The following is a 16,198-nucleotide window of genomic DNA, read 5'->3' as shown; positions in this document are numbered from 1 at the left end:
GGAACTTTTACTTCCAGAAGTGATGAGGAACTCCTAGAGAAATTTCAAGGTTATTTTTTTGGGGGGGATATCTCAAACTGGTGGACTCTTTCTTAGTTGGGTGTTAAAACAAAAATTGCATTATGAGAAATTTTTAGTGAACTCTATCACATAGGACATTATTTTCCCCTTAGAAGAAAATATTAACCAACAAATCTAAAGCAGAGGCTTTTTACAACCTACCTTTAAAACAAAGCAGTGGTCGGTTGGAGCTTTGTATTTCATTTTACACTGAGTGCCGTAGTAAATGTTGACATTTGCAAACTGTATAAAACATGCTAGATCTCGGGATGTCTGAAAAAGAGAGGAAAATGTAACCTCAGCTGAAATGACAGTTCATAATTTCCTATGGTGCTTCTTGATGGCACAACAAAGACCTCCATTTTAGAGGAGAAAAGATTGCATTTTCTAGATAACGCATATAAACATCTATCATTTATAGTTTCCTCAAAGCTACGCCTGCATAATAAATGAATGACACAGCATGGGACCAGATGTGACAGTGTGTCACCAGCCCTGAGATACAGTGACAGATGAGAATGTGCTAGCATTCTCGGACAGATGTTGGTGCTAGCAACCTGTACAGATTCCTCGAGTCAAAATCTGCTGAACTTGTGTTATTGCGATTAATTCAACAAAGTAGGATGGCCACACAGGCAGAAACCTCATTTTGGCTTTTGTTACTCTAGGTTGGTGATGGAATTTAGAATGGAGATGAATAACCACAAAACAACCAAAATCCCCCTCAGGAAGAAGAACCAGAGGTAAATTTTGATGCTCAGAAAATTAGCATATGCTTCTGCTTTCTGGTTCCTGCTGGAAAGGTTGCCATGGAAACAGAGACCTCTCCTCCCCAGATATTAGGCCTGGTGGAGATAGGCAACCTCTAATCTACACATTTGCTCACACTTCAGTGGCACCTTTGCTTCATTACAGTTTTTTTCCTGTTTCTCATTTTTATGGTTATTTACCTTGTTAGTAAATAAAAGGCAGAACGGTTACACTTCGATGCACAAACTATTCCTTTTGTGAAAAATAAGTTAGTACATTTTCCCCCTTGGTATTTTGCACTTTTAATTTTATAAATTACAAAATGATTTATATGCATCATACTTAAGAGATAAAATACATATTTTCCTTCACGAGCTCTTTTTCTTATGCCTTTTCAGAGGTACTAAAGTGAATCGTTTCTTAGTATTTTTCCAAATGTTTGTGGATAGACACTTATATACATATATTTAGATGGGAACAGAAGAGGCTTGGTAGTATTCTTTCAAATAGTTATGGGTAGGTATTCAAATACATATATTCAGATGGACATTCTTTCTTTCTTTCTTTCTTTTGCCAGTACTGGGATTTGAACTCAGGACCCTGTGCTCATTCTGTCAGTACTATACCACTTAAGCCATACCTCCAGCCTATCATTTTGCTGATTGATTGGAGATGGAGTTTTCTGGCTGGAGTTGGTTTCAAATAGTGGTCTCTAGAATTTCAGCCTCCTGAAGAGTCTGGCTTCATATATTTACACATACACACATTTTTTTAAAAGGTGCTGCTGGGGATTTAACTCAGGGCTTTTGGTATGGTATCATGTGATATTACTACAAATATTGTTCCAGGACGTGTCTCTTTTTTTTTTCTTTCTTTCTTTTTTTTTTTTTTGTCACTCATGGGGCTTAGACTCTGGTCCTGGGCACTATCCCTGAGTTCTTCAGCTCAAGGCTACCACCCTACCCCTAGAGCCACAGCCCCACTTCCAATTTTCTAGTGGTTAATTGGAGATAAGAGTCTTACTTGGTTTAGTACCCGGGCTGGTACTGAACCGTGATCCTCAGATCTCAGCCTCCTGAGTGGCTAGGATTATAGGCGTAAGCCACCATCCCTGGCTCTATGTATACTTTTAATCTGCTCACTTAAGTCTTTTTTTTTTATCTAATGTTTTGAAGTTTGATAGAAGGAATTCTAGCTCAATGTTCTTCATAATTGTAAGAAGTCTATTTTGGAATACTATCTCCTTCTGATTAATTTTAGAATCAACCTGAAAATTTAAGTTAAAAAATCCTACTGAAATTTTATGGAGATTCCAGTTAACTCAGAAAAGAAAATTGAGAAGAATTATTTAGCAACGTGGCACATGTATTCAGGTTTATTTTACTTTCCATGTAAAATTCTATCTATTTTTCTGTCCTATAGAGTATGTAGTTATCTAAACACTGCAGTACCCTGGGGTCCACGGAAGAGTGTATATTTATATTGTTACCTGAGGAATTCCTGAAGTTTTTGTTCTTATAAATGTACTTTTGTACTAGAGTGCAAAAGTACTAGAGTGTTGTTGTTAGGATTAACTATGTCACTGTGATAGTTTGTATCTAGAATATCGCCCAAAGTCCTACTTGTTAAAGGTTTTGATTCCAGCCCAAGGCACCCTTGGAAGCTAGCAGAGTATTCAGGAGGTGGGGCCTCGTGGAAGGAAGTTATGTCATTGGAGGCATGGTCTCCAGGAGCATTGTGGGAATCTGGTCTACCCCTCTTTCTTTTTGGCATCTGGCCATGAGATGTGGATTTCCCTCACTGTGTTACTTTTTAAAGTTGGTTATCTCAGGTATTTTGTTACAGTAATAAAAAAATGACTAATACTGTATACAGACCTTAGTCTTTCCTTTGGGTACATAATATATACCAGAAGCCCGTAAAAGAAAATAACGCCTTTTCCAGGATTTCTTTCCATCTTCTTTCAAATAAAGAGCTCCTTCGAGTTCGGGTACAGTGATGGATGTTCCACAGAAACTTTCCTGAAAGAAAGATTCCAAAGGCAGAAAATACATGAAAGATTAAACATACCTTGTTTATATTTAAATGGAATTTCAAGTTAGCTCTTCCCTAAAATCAATTTTGTCTACAACTCTGATTGAATGCACACATTGACATTATATGCACATATTGCCAAAGAGGAGAAAAGAGTAAGAAGAGTCCTAACTTTGAGTCAGGTCCCAACATTCGGAGATTACCTATTTCTGTGACCATAGGTCAGTAAACCTCAGCTCATATAGTTCTAAAAAGCAGAATAATAACAACCAGTTTCATGAGTCCAGTTATAAGTGCCATCTTGGCATACTGTAAAAGTGAGCATTTCATAAAGTCGACTTCTCTTGCTATAAGCTGGAAAATGGAAAAATCAGTACTTTCCAGGTAAGTAAGAAAATACCTATTAGTAAACAGAACAATTATAATATATACTTCTACACATAAAATAAGTTAGTGGGATAGTTTTCAAACAATGAAGAAGAAAAAATTTAGTGCTACAACAATATAACTAAAGGTTAAAAAAGAATCAATTGCTTTGGGAACATAATCCAGGAGTGAAAATCAAAAATATGTGAGCATTTATCTTGTTCCCAAGTTTCTGTGGATCCAATCCTAGTTGAGATTACCTCTCTTTTTGTGCTGTATTGAAGCTTGAACTCAGGGCCAGGATATTCTTCCTTAGTTTTTTTTTTCCCCCAAATTTTATTACTTGAGCCCCAATTCTTACTTCTGGCATTTTATTGGTTAATTGGAAATGAGTGCCATAGACTTTTTTTTGCCTAGTTTAGTTTCCAACCTTGATCCTCAGATCTCATGAATAGCTAGGATTACAGGCTTGAGTCATTGGTTCCAGTTTTCAATCTGCTTTGGAAACTGAGATTTGCGTGAAGGTTGTAAACCTCATGGTTCTACCAAACGTGACTACTGGAAGAGCAGTTCAAAATATTCATAGATTGAAATTTCCTGTATCTCATTTCCATAGAGCAGTTAAGCAATGATGCATATGGAATATTCTCAGATGAGTTTTAACAGGGTTCATTTCTCTTCAGTCAAGAATTACTAATCCATCCAGGTACCAGTGACTCATATCTGTAATCCTAGCTACTCAGTAGGCTGAGATCTGAGAATTGCAATTGTAAGACAGCCTGCCAGCCTGGGCAGACAAATTCTAGACCCTTATCTCTAATTGGCCAGCAAAAGCCTACTGAAAGTGGAAATGTGGCTCAAGTGTACAGTACCAGCCTTGAGCAGAAAAGAATTACTAATCTATACTTTGAAAAGCAAAGTATATTGTCTAAAGCCATAGTGTAGCATAACTGACTCAAAGAAACAGCTGAATTATCTAAACAGCTATATTTCAGTAATAATTAAAAATTTTATTTATTTATTTTGATGTCAGCACTGGGACTCGAGCTCAGGGCCAGGACTCTGTTTCTTAAACTTTTTCACTCAATGTTGGCCCTCTGCCCTTTGAGCCACAGCTCTAGTTATGGTGTTTTACTGGCTATTGGAAATAAAGAGTCTTATGGATTTTCCTGTTCCAGTTGGATTTTCAGATCTCAGTCTCCTGAGTAGGTAGCATAATAAATGAGCCACTAGTGCTTAGCAGTAATGATTTTTTTTTTTTGCCAGTCCTGAGGCTTGAACTCAGGGCCTGGGCTCTCTCTTTGGACACTTTTTCTCAAGGCTAGCACTCTGCTCCTTGAGCCACAGCACCACTTCCAACTTTTTCCTGAGTATGTGGTACTGAGGAATCGAACCCAAGGCTTCATGCATGCTAGGCAAGCACTCTACCACTAGGCTACGCTCCCGGCCCCTCAGCAGTCATATTTTGATTTAAAAACCTTAACTTAAAATTCCAGTGCTGTCTCAGAATTTTCCATTGTTCTAGGGAGCAATCTTACAAACAGATACAGCAAATGCTCTCTTTTCTTCCATTCTGTAAAATGAAGCTCACCTCAAGTAAGGATTCCTTGTTCTTAGCATTCATTTTCTCACTGGTTTCCTTGCTTTCCTTTTTTCCTTTGTTATCCAAGTAGAAATTCTAAATAAAAAATTAAAAATCAGTTCAGTAAGTGTTCATTACTCTGGGAGACATTGCAAGGAACTTAGTCTTGCAGACAGAGAAGAAAATCTTGTGTGAAATAAACAGACACTATGGAAGGCATTGTGAGTCCACCAGAATTAGCTGTGCAAACCTGTCCCTCCACCCCGCCTCCTACCCATAGTACACCGTGAGAAAAGGAGACAGGAAATACTAGCCAATACATGATATCATGTAACAGTCAGATTCCATAGTCAAAAACATTGGTGTCACACGAAGGAAACTGGCAGACTCACCCACCAGGGACTGACATGAAGGCTGAACTCAGGTCTCATCTCCCACCACTTTGGAGCTAGTGTTTGGTTGGTGATTGCCCCTTAAAAGCTCAGGGCTTGTGGACTAAAGATTCTGGGCTCTCAGGAAAAGCTTGAAATCTGGATTTTTTTCTTCTTTTTTGTTGGTCGTGGGGCTTCGATTCTGGGCCTGGGTGTTGTCTCTGAGCTCTTCAGTTCAAGACTACCGGACTACTTGAGCCACAGTGCCACTTGTGGTTTTCTAGTGGTTAACTGGAGACAAGAATCTCATGGTCTTTAGTGCCCCGGCTGCCTTTGAACTGTGATCCTCAGATCTCAGCCTTAAGTAGCTAGGGTTACAGGTTTGAGCCACCACGCCTGCCTTGGAGTCTGGATTTTTGTAACTGATGGTGGTTGTTTTTATTTTTAAAAACAGTATGTGCCTGACACTAGTACTCTACTCCTATAATCCTAGTTACTCCAAGGCAGAGATCTGAGGATTGTGGTTTGAAGCCAACCTAGGCAAACAAAGTCCACGAGACTTTCATCCCCAGTTAACCACCAAAAAAAAAAAAAGCCAGAAATGGAGCTGTGTCTCAAGTAGTAGAGTGTTCATCTTGAGTTGAAAAAGCAAATGAATAGTATCTAGGTCCTGAGTTTAAACCCCAATGCTGGCATAAAAACAAAACAAACAAACAAAAACAAAAAGTGTCAATCATAACGTAGATCCTCAAGGGTGATGTCTAGGGTAATCAGAAATAGAAAGCTGTTTCTGGAAAGGGAGAGGCCAAAACAAAAGCAAGGAAGACCAGGTTAAAAGCACACATAGCCAGGGGCCAGTGGCTCATGCCTAGAATCATAGCTACTCAAAGGCAAAGATCTGAGGATTACAGTCAAAGTCATCGTGAGTAGGAAAGTCTGTATCTCCAGTAAAGCACAAGGAAAAAAAAACCCACAGGAAGTAAAGCTGTGGCTCAACTGGTAGAGTGGTAGCCTTGAGCACAAAAACATCAGGAATAGTGCCTAGGTCCGGAGTTCAAGTCCCAGGACTCTCTCTCTGCCTCTGCCTCTGTCTCTCTCTCTCTCTGTCATATATGAACAAGTGCATTTAAATGAGGGAAGTCTAAGTGTGGTTAGTAATCACTTATGTGTCATCCTGTTCTAAATACCAACGAGATGGAGAAAACTAAAGTGTGTATGTTTCCATGTAACCATTAGCACGCAAGGGTTAATTTCTTACTAATTCCCGTACTGATTATTCTGTAGCCAGCACAGCTGATTATGTAAACTCCATGCACAGAATGAGGCTGGGAGTGACCTCTGCCACAGTGCTTTAGATTTTTAGGGTAATAATAGAGTTTTAGGAAATAGCGTGAAGAAGAGAACAAAGTATTTACAGTAGCAATCACATATGAGGAACTCAGTGACCCAATACCCATGCCCCGGAAGCGCTTTCCCAAGTGTGATCCCAGGCAGTCTTGATGATCAATAACAGGTATGTGTGCAAGCTCCCATACTACTGAACTCAAGACTGGGGTGCGCCTGGGAATCTGCATTGCAATATATAACCTGAGTAACTGTTACATACACAGTGTTCTAAGGAAAGCAGATGCTTTTTAAACAACATAAAGTGGCTAGTGCTGGTACTTGAATAACTTTACATCATTGGAACTAGTCTCAGTCAAAGCTCTGTCTCTGTCTCTCTTCTTCTTCTTCTTCTTTTTCTTCTCTCTTCTTCTTCTTCTCTCTTCTTCTTCTTCTTCTCTCCCTCCCCCCCCAATACGGTTTTGTTTCAGGTGATGAGATACAGGACATGTGCTTAAACATTTGAGAAAATTAAAAACAACTTTTGTGGTCATGAAGCAGGCTCTAAAAGACTTCTCTGACTGTACTGTAAAGTAGGCCAGAGATCTAAAGATCCTCAAAAGAAAACTTCCCATTCTAACCTCAAGCAGAAAACCACATCCCTGTTTCTGAAGTCACAGGATCCAAAGAATCTGAATAAACAGGCTCTGCTAATTTCCTTGTGTGGTATTATTGGATCTTATTCTTTGCAATCATATGTGATTATGCAAAACAAACAAAAACCCACCACTAAGCTTCCCTGTATAATTTATTTACTTATTTATTTGGGGTGTGTGTGTGTCTTTATTTCTGAAGTCTCTGGTGTTGCATAAAACTTCTATTAAGCTGGGTGCCAGTAACTCATACCTATAATCCTAGCTACTGAGAAAGGTGAGATCTGATGATAAAAGTTTCCAGCCCAGGCAGGAAAGTCCATGAAACTCTTATCTCCAATTAACCACCAAAAAGCTGGAAATGGAGCTAATATGGTAGAGCACTAATTGTGTGAAAAAAATAAAGTTCAAGGAGAGTGCCCAGGCCTTGAGTTCAAGCCCCAGGACTCCCTTACCCTACTACCCCTGACACACAGACACAGACACAGACACAGACACACACAGACACAGACACAGACACAGACACACACACACACACACACACACACACACACACACACACACACACTATAAAACTGTGCATTCTTCTCTTGTTAATCTGTTTTCCAGGAGATCCCAGCTATAAACTTAGTTGTGAGCAAGGAAAAATATCTTGCTTCCTTGAAAGAAGCCATGTCAGTGATATCTGCACACTTGGTCTAGTAAGAAAACAACTGCTCTACTGACTTTCCCCAGGAGAAGCAGTGCCTTGGGAAAAGGGCTTAGGAGAGGGGGGAAAAAAAGAAAAGTCTCTTGTTCCAGCCATACATAGTAGGCAGACACAGCAATACAGACCAACAAGGGAAAAGCTTCACTCCTTCATTTAATCCAAATTTTATATCCTATGAGAACCTTTAGAAATGAAGACTCAAAGATTCAAGGAAGGGGCAGGGAGTTCAGCTTAGTGGTAGAGTGCTTGCCTAGCATGCACAAAGACCTGAATTTGATTCATTGGTGCCACATACATAGAAAAAGCTGCAAGTGGTTCTGTGACTCAAGTGGTAGATCATTAGCCTTGAGAAAGCTCAAGGACAGTGCTCAGGAACCGGAGTTCAAGCCCCAGGACTGGAACAAACAAACAAACAAATAACAAAAAGATTCAGGGAAAACTGTATGTATATATATATATATATATATAGATAGATAGATAGATAGATAGATAGATACCTATATCTATATCCATATATTTTTTTTGCCAGTCCTGGGCTTAAGCTCAGGGCCTGAGCACTGTCCTTGGATTTTCTCAAAGCTAGAACTCTACCACTTGAGCCTCAGTACCACTTCTGGCTTTTTTCTATGTATGTGGTACCGAGGAATCAAACTCGGGTCTTCGTGCATGCTAGGCAAGCACTCTGCCACTAGGCCAAACTCCCAGCCAAAACTGTATTTTTATACAGTCTGTCATTGTCATTGTGGACCAACTATGGATGAAACCAAACATGATATAATGATAATAAACCAATGGCTGGGAGGAGGAGGTCCAGATTCAACAAGGCCTGTTTGTTCAGATTCCTTTCTACTTCGTCGGTCAGACATTTCTCCCTCAGGACAGGAATGGAACACCCATCCTTTGAGGACGAATGAGGGAAGAGGAGAGTCAAGAGTTGGACTTCCTGGATTTTATGCTTTGCTTAGTTTCTAAAACTTGCTTTGGGGAATAAATGGAGACAGGAGGGAAGTAGGGGAAGCCTTACCAGGACATTGTAGCATCTGTTTTTACATCTTCAACCTCTTTGGATACTTTTTTTTCCCCCCTAAAGTAGATCTGTCTTGAGATTGGGCAGTTCTCTCAACAATTATCTTTTCACGTTTTAGAAAAGAAAAGGCAACTCTTACACTCACAAGGACCTACTATCTGTGGTATGAAGCTCAAAGGCCCAAAAGAAAGAGATAAGTTGAAACACTATTCAAAAAAAAAGAAAAAGGAAAAAAGATTTATACCAACCCTTCTGGAAGCCAAATGATTTCTAATTCTTTGCTCAAACACAATGGAAGGGAGATAATGATTTCATCGGTCAATGAATGTGAAACAACATCTTTGATTCTTCTGTGACTTTTAGCTAATAACTTGGAAGGTCAAAAAGTTGAATGGCATGCTTCTGTTCCTATGGACTTATTAATGTGAACAAAGTTTTTCCATACTTCCATCTATTAAAATGTGCTTAAACAGGTTCAACTGAGATAGAACCTTCGTCTCTGAATCTTTGAATTAATGGGAAGGAGGGTCCATCTATCTATATCGTTATGAGATGTTCCACAATTTTTAACCTAATGTCAAAGAGCTTAAATGTCTTCTTATTTTAATCCACTGCATGATTTAAGTACTTTTTTGACACAAATATGCTTTATGATAACTAGAAATAACCTTATTGATTTACAAAAATGATTCGTTGAAGAACAGTATAAGAAATGAAGACTTTCCAGCATATAAATGAATTACAATAAAGGCAAATCTTTTGCAAAGATGGAATGCACATAGTTCAAGAAGGCAACAAGGGAACAGAAAAAGCTGGAAGTGGTGCTGTGGCTCAAGTGGTAGAGTGCTAGTGTTGAGCAAAAAGAAGCTCAGGTTCAGTGCCTAGGCCCTGAGTTCAAGCCCCAGCACTGGCAAAACGAAAAATAAATTTGAATAGGAGGAAAAATAAAAACAGAAGAGGGCTATGATTTGATTTGGTTTCAGATAAAGTTCAAAAAGAGGAGAAAGTAAGGTAATCTAGATTGGAATAACAATTGCAGTCCTAATGAGGTTGACAGGCACAATGCAGCAATCTCGGTGTGCAGGAAGTCTGTTTTGATTGGTTAAACCCATCCATACCCATTCCCTTCTTCATTACAGAAGTACTGCACAATTCCTGGGTACCATTTTTAATGATCTCAGGATGAAGGGTGCTCCGTGGAGGAGTTATGCAAAATGGTGACCCGGAATATCTTTTCCCTGTGCATATATATTGTTGCTCAAACAGCCACCACATTCCCTGGCTTCTCTTCTACCACAATTTCACCATGTTAGTGGGGTTTGGCCAATGGGACGTAAGCACAGATAAGTTGGGTTGTATGTCCTGGGAATCATCCCTTTCTTGCTTTGGATGAACAATGGCTAGGGGAGAATGCTGCTGTGGACAACATCCTCAGAGGAGTCTGTTCCTTGTTGAGGACAGAAGAATCGTTCCACGAGGTCCACCCACCTCTGTGTGCACCAGTGTGTGAGAGGGATATAAGCATCTAGTTTGTTTGAGCCATGGATGAGTGGATCTCTTTGTTACAGCAGCTTGGATGGTACTCACACTAATTACAGACCTCAGGACAGAGTAGTGAAGGTCGAACATTTGGTATATTCAATATTTGGTGTTATTATAAACAGTAGTATTGAGTTGTTTTGTTGTCAGTCAGCCTCTACATAGCCCAGGGAAAGGCTAAGAAAGTAACATGATGCTGGGGAGGAACATTTTTTCTAGAAAGAAGCTTCCTGGAATACATAGTTCTGGTGATGCAGGATTGGTATTGGTGTGTGTGTGTGTGTGTGTGTGTGTGTGTGTGTGTGACCTGTGCATGCTGGTACTAGGGTTTGAACTCAGGGACCAGGCATTATCCCTTTACCTTTTTTCCCTCATGGCTGAGACTCTACCAGTTAACTCTACTTCAATCTTTTACTGGTTAATTGGAGATAAGAGTCTCATGGACTTTACTGTCCAGGCTGGCTTGGGACCTCAATCCTCAGATCTCAGCCTCTTGAATAGTGAGGATTACAGGCGTGAGCCATTAAGCCCAGTAGGTCTTGTGTTTTCAGGTATACCATAGAAAGTTGTCTGGATGACCTGGGAAGCTCTTCCATCGCTACCATTCTGAACCTTTCTTTGAAAGAAATTGTAATGACTCCCATGAAAATATGGCTTCTTGAGGCCACAGTGGAAATGGTTTAGGTTTCTCAGTGACCTCCTTGTACAAGCCTTGAGAGTAGCATTTTAAAATATGCACAATGCTTTTATTTGGGTTATTTGTATGACAAAATTACAATAAATTTGTACATTTCCAGATGTATACTTAAGTTATCCAAGCATCAAAACCCTCTAAATGTGAATAAAGAAATTGTTGTTCATACCAGAAAAATTGTCAATCTATAATGTATCAGTTTTAGGCTGGCTTAATGGAGCCCAACAGACATTCAGACAAAAGGAGAAGGCTAGACATCAACAGACAGATATGGTCTGAATCTTAGATTTTAAAAATGCATTTTTCTTCCTAAATCTTTCCAAGTGTTCATAGTTTATATACAGCCTAAAAGTTGAACTGGTGTTTACTTGAAAGAACTATATTTACAGTATTTTGTGATATAATAGTGCATTCATTAATGAAGATGACATTTTAAAAAGCCATCTTTCTTTATATACTTGCACAATATGGGGTCCTCTTACCTGGGGATTTTTAAATACATCGTATTTTTCCTCCTTCTCCAAAAATAGCATTCTATTTTCTGTGTCTCTTGTCCAACTTGATAAGACTTCAACAACATTTTCATGGTCTTCCAAAAGCCTTTCTGATGAAATAAAAAAGAAAGATTCTTTCAGATCCAAGACATCAGCGTCTTAAACTGAAAAATAAGCTATTACTGAATCAAGCACTGCCTCACTGCTTTCATTAAGATTTCTAAACTTCTTAATTTTTCCATGATGTCCTTCTGCCATACTTCTGTTATGACTGATCAGTGTCAGATTTTGTACCATATTGGGGCTTGAGCTCAGGGCCTGATACTCTCCCTTGGCCTTTTTGCTAGTGTTCTGCCACTTGAACCTATGGCTCTATTTCCAGCTTTTTCCTGGTTAATTGGAGATAAGAGTCTCTCAGGATTATTTGCCCAGGCTGGCTTTGAACCTTGATTCTCAGATCTCAGCCTTCTGAGTAATTAGGATTATATAGGCATGAACCACTGGCATCCAGCTTTCTTTCTTTCTTTTTTTTGCCAGTCCTGGGGCTTGAATTCAGGGCCTGAGCACTGTCCTTGGGCTTTCTCAAGGCTGGAACTCTACCACTTGAGCCACAGCATCATTTCTGGCTTTTTTCTGTGTATGTGTACTGAGGAGTTGAACCCGGGTCTTTGTGCATGCTCGGCAAGTACTCTACCACTAGGCTAACCTCCTGGCCGCTTGCACTCTACTCTTGAGTCACAGCACCATTTCTGGCTTTTTCTGTATATAGGTACCAAGGAATTACACTAGGGTTTTGTGCACGCTAGGCAAGCACCACTAGGCCCCACTCCTGACCCCTGAACCTAGCTTTTTAATTAATGTATGTTTTACTTTAAATATCCCCAAGTTCTCATGTGGATTCTCTTTGTGAGGAGGATGATAAAACACTAATTGACCAAACACGTTGAAAGTGTGAGATCCAGAAAGCATCGTTCTCTAAAACTCTGAACCCAATAAAAACCTAAAGGAAGGCTTCTGCCTGAAAGACAATGATCTTTGGATTGCCACGATGAATGAGGAGGAACAGAACACTTTTCAAACACCATCCATTTCTAACACTATCCTCTGGTCTCTGGGGCTGAAACTCTTCCATGATACAGGTTAGGCCCGTGAGAGGGAGGGGGAAATGAGCACAGACGAGAGGACTGTGACAGAATCACACTGGGGTTTCAGGAAGCAACCCATGAACAGCTGACAGACAGCCAGGCTCCTCACAATCAGCTGGGCTTGCTAAGCATGCGGTAGGAAGACTCTCCTGCCACTATCTTTCCCTTACGGAACCATTAGAGAGATGGCAACAATAATGCTTCTATTCCCCGAGGTCCAGGCACCTGCACCAATCTAAGTGTCCTTAGTACAAAATAATATGAAGAGGTAAAGCATTAATGTATCCCAATGACACATGGAATAGTCTGAGAGCCTCAAACCAAAGCCCCAACATAAAGCACACCCACCCGCAAAACTTGTAGAGTCCAATGTATTTCTGGGGGAGGGACTTACCGATTTGTAATTCTGGATATATTTCATAAAGACACCAATCTATATTGCAGTCACAATGGGTTTTTTCAAAAAGATTGTCCAGAACATCACGGGCCAACTGCCGCTCATCCACCATCAATGACTTTGTGCTGTTATCATTCATGTGCACCTTGACCACGAGCTGAGGAGAAAGCCACACAGCATGCCAGTACAGCAAGCTGGGTCAGTGCCCAGGCCCTGGGTTCAAGCTCCCTGACTACCACCACCACCACCAACAAAGTTTGAGTTAGGCTCTGAGTAGTTTCCTGTCCCACTTATGCTGACCTTAACAAGCATCTAGTTAAAAGACGGTGGTGGGGACAGTTCCTACAGGTCACTGTGCAGAGTTAAGCAATGGGAGGAAGTGTATGATACAATCGGAGTGGGGAACAGGCAGTGAGAACAGCTGAAGTACTCGCCTTCCTACTTCAAGCACACCGCAAAGTCAAAATAGAGACATCCGGACAATCCTTCCTCCTTCAGGCTCCTACCAGAGAGATATTTTTCTTTCCAGATTTGCCTGACAAATATTTTTTCTCCTTTGAAACCTGTTCCTTAGATATATTTGCTTTTTTTTCTTTTGGCCAGCCCTAGGACTTGAACTCAGGGCCTGGGTGTTATCCCTGAACTTCTTTTGCTCAAGGCTAGTACTGCTCTACCACTTGAGCTACAGAGCTATTTCTGGCTTTTCTGAGTAGTTTATTAAAGAGTCTCATGGACTTTTCCTGTCTGGGCTGGCTTTGAACTGTGATCCTCCTGTAGTTTTTACATGCAAGGTTGGCATTCTATCACTTGAGCCACAGCTATACTTCTGGCTTTTTTTTTCCCCTGGGCTTGAATTCAGGGCCTGAGCACTGTCCTTGGACTTTCTCAAGGCTAGAGCTCTACCACTTGAGCCTCAGCACCACTTGAGCCTCAGCACCACTTCCAGCTTTTTTCTATCTATGTAGTACCAAGGAATCGAACCCGGGTCTTCATGCATGCTAGGCAAGCACTTTAACCACTGGGCCAAACTCCCGTTCCCTACTTCTGGCTTTTTGCTGGTTACTTGCAAGTAAGACTCTCTTGAATTTGTCTGTCAGGGCTGGCTTTAAATCTCCACCTTGAGATCTCGGCCTCCTGAGTAGCTAGGATTCTAGGAATGAGCCACAATGCTTGGCTTTGTGGTATTTTTCTGTGAAAGACATACTCACTGTTCTCTGCTCAGAATTATTGTTGTAAATGAACTACATGTTGGGGCCAGGATAGAGTGTTCACCTAGCATGCACAAAGTCCGAAGTTTGATTCCTTGGTACCACATACACAGAAAAAGCTGGAAGTGGTGCTGTGGTTCAAGTGGCAGAGTGCTAGCCTTGAGCAAAAATGCTCAAGGACAATGCCCAGGACCTGAGTTCAAGCCTCAGGACTGGCAAAAAAAAAAAAAAAAAAAAAGCAAAAAAGCTACATATCCTCAGGCTTGTAAAGATTAAGAATATCTGACCAGGTTTTATTCCTGTTTATGAACTTTGGAGAAAATAAAATACATGTTGGTGTTTTTGTTCTTTTTTTTAATTGAGAAGAAAAAATATTCAACTGCATAATTTCACGATGATGAAAGAGGATCTTTTGTTTATTTGGCAGAAATTGTGAAGTAGATCGAAACCAAATGTCCACAATTATAGAATTTAGCAAACACAAAAGCCAAGAGAAGGCTGATAACTTCTTCATATGAAGAAATTTCCCTATTATTTACATATTCTATTTTGTCATATTTGCTAGTCGATGAGTAACCATACCAACCCATAGAGCATAATGAATCATGATTATGGCTCATGACTTTGCAAGCTAAGTGCCTTTTGTAGTTATACAACCTTCTATGGGACAAAATGACTCACATATGTAAAAAAATCATTGCCTTTCTAAATCATTATTGGAGTTATTATTATTATTATTATTTGCCAGTCCTGGACTTGAGCTCAGGGCCTGAGCACTGTCCTTGGACTTTCTCAAGGCTAGAGCTCTACCACTTGAGCCTCGGCACCATTTCTGGCTTTTTTCTATGTATGTGGTACCGAGGAATCGAAACCGGGTCTTCGTGCATGCTAGGCAATCACGCTACCACTAGGCCAAACTCCCGGCCCTGGAGTTACTATTTTTTATTTTGATTTTTATTGTAATTAATAGAAGGGTTACATTATATTCACCAGATAGAAGGTGCATTACTTCACAAACATTGATACCCTTTCTCATGACATGGTCCCCATTTCCTTCCTTCCCTCTCCCTGGCTATTGGAGTTATTATATAGTATAAAAATCATTTCTTTTTTATCTTTCATTTGAAAGCTATTACATTCAAAAGCATATTCCTAAATTAGTTATAATACTTTTCTTTTTTTTTGTTGTTCTAATAAAATTTACAAAATTATTGGGTGTGTCTGATTCCAAAACCTTTGCAGCATGAGTTATGTATATTATACATAATTCAAAATGACGTTAACTCCCCATGGAATTTTTGCTTGGTTTCCATAACATGTCATATCCCTCTGGTGTTCTGCTCCTAAAGTGTAAGTGTTTCAGTTATTTTTCTCAGGTGCCATGCCATGCTAGGCTTTTTTGTTGCTGTTGTTGTTGTTTTTAAAAATACATTTGAAAGCAGAGCACTGGTGGCTCAGGTCTGTAATCCTAATTCAGGTGCTGAGATTTGAGGATCGCAGTTTGACACCAGTCCAAGCAGGAAAGTCTGTGAGACTCTTATCTCCACCTAACCACCCAAAAGCAGGAAGTGGAGCTGTGGCTCATGTGGTAGAGTTCCAGCCTTGAGCCAAAAGACCAGCAAAACCAAAACAACACCGAAAACTCCAAACAAAACCAAACTCAAGACGCCTCACACGGGTGAAGACAGTCAGACTGCGCTTTGTGATGATCATCATCATTCATTTAAACCAAACGTGATAGAGCTGTCTTGCTTTGTGATCGATGGTAGGAAAAAACTGTTACATCTTCCTGTTCTCAGGGGACGGCTGGAGCGAAGAGACGGCATCTGCTATTTATTCTAAGAAG

At 40.1% G+C, this 16,198-nt stretch overlaps 1 protein-coding gene and 1 long non-coding RNA gene across 2 annotated transcripts in view; one reads left to right on the top strand and one right to left on the bottom strand.

The window, feature by feature from the left end:
• Positions 1-16,198, bottom strand: part of Apbb1ip (amyloid beta precursor protein binding family B member 1 interacting protein) — a 66,429-nt gene that overhangs the window by 14,442 nt on the left and 35,789 nt on the right. Inside the window, exons 6-10 of the mRNA XM_090319034.1 lie at positions 13,142-13,301; positions 11,591-11,712; positions 4,802-4,888; positions 2,688-2,831; positions 223-333 (exon numbers count right to left, since the gene is read on the bottom strand). Of these exons, the coding sequence (XP_090175160.1) occupies positions 223-333; positions 2,688-2,831; positions 4,802-4,888; positions 11,591-11,712; positions 13,142-13,301 (624 nt within the window). The remainder of the gene's footprint in view (positions 1-222; positions 334-2,687; positions 2,832-4,801; positions 4,889-11,590; positions 11,713-13,141; positions 13,302-16,198) is intronic.
• LOC150046019 (uncharacterized) overlaps positions 1-16,198 on the top strand; it is a 49,812-nt gene that overhangs the window by 22,265 nt on the left and 11,349 nt on the right. Inside the window, exon 2 of the long non-coding RNA XR_016532712.1 lies at positions 729-803. This is a non-coding gene — a long non-coding RNA (uncharacterized LOC150046019). The remainder of the gene's footprint in view (positions 1-728; positions 804-16,198) is intronic.

The sequence above is a fragment of the Megascapheus bottae genome, chromosome 26 (assembly GCF_031878675.1).
Source record: "Megascapheus bottae isolate mThoBot1 chromosome 26, mThoBot2.hap1, whole genome shotgun sequence".
Lineage (NCBI taxonomy): Eukaryota > Metazoa > Chordata > Mammalia > Rodentia > Geomyidae > Megascapheus > Megascapheus bottae.
The sequence above is the reverse complement of the archived record's forward strand: the minus strand, read 5'-3'. Positions and strand labels throughout refer to the sequence as shown.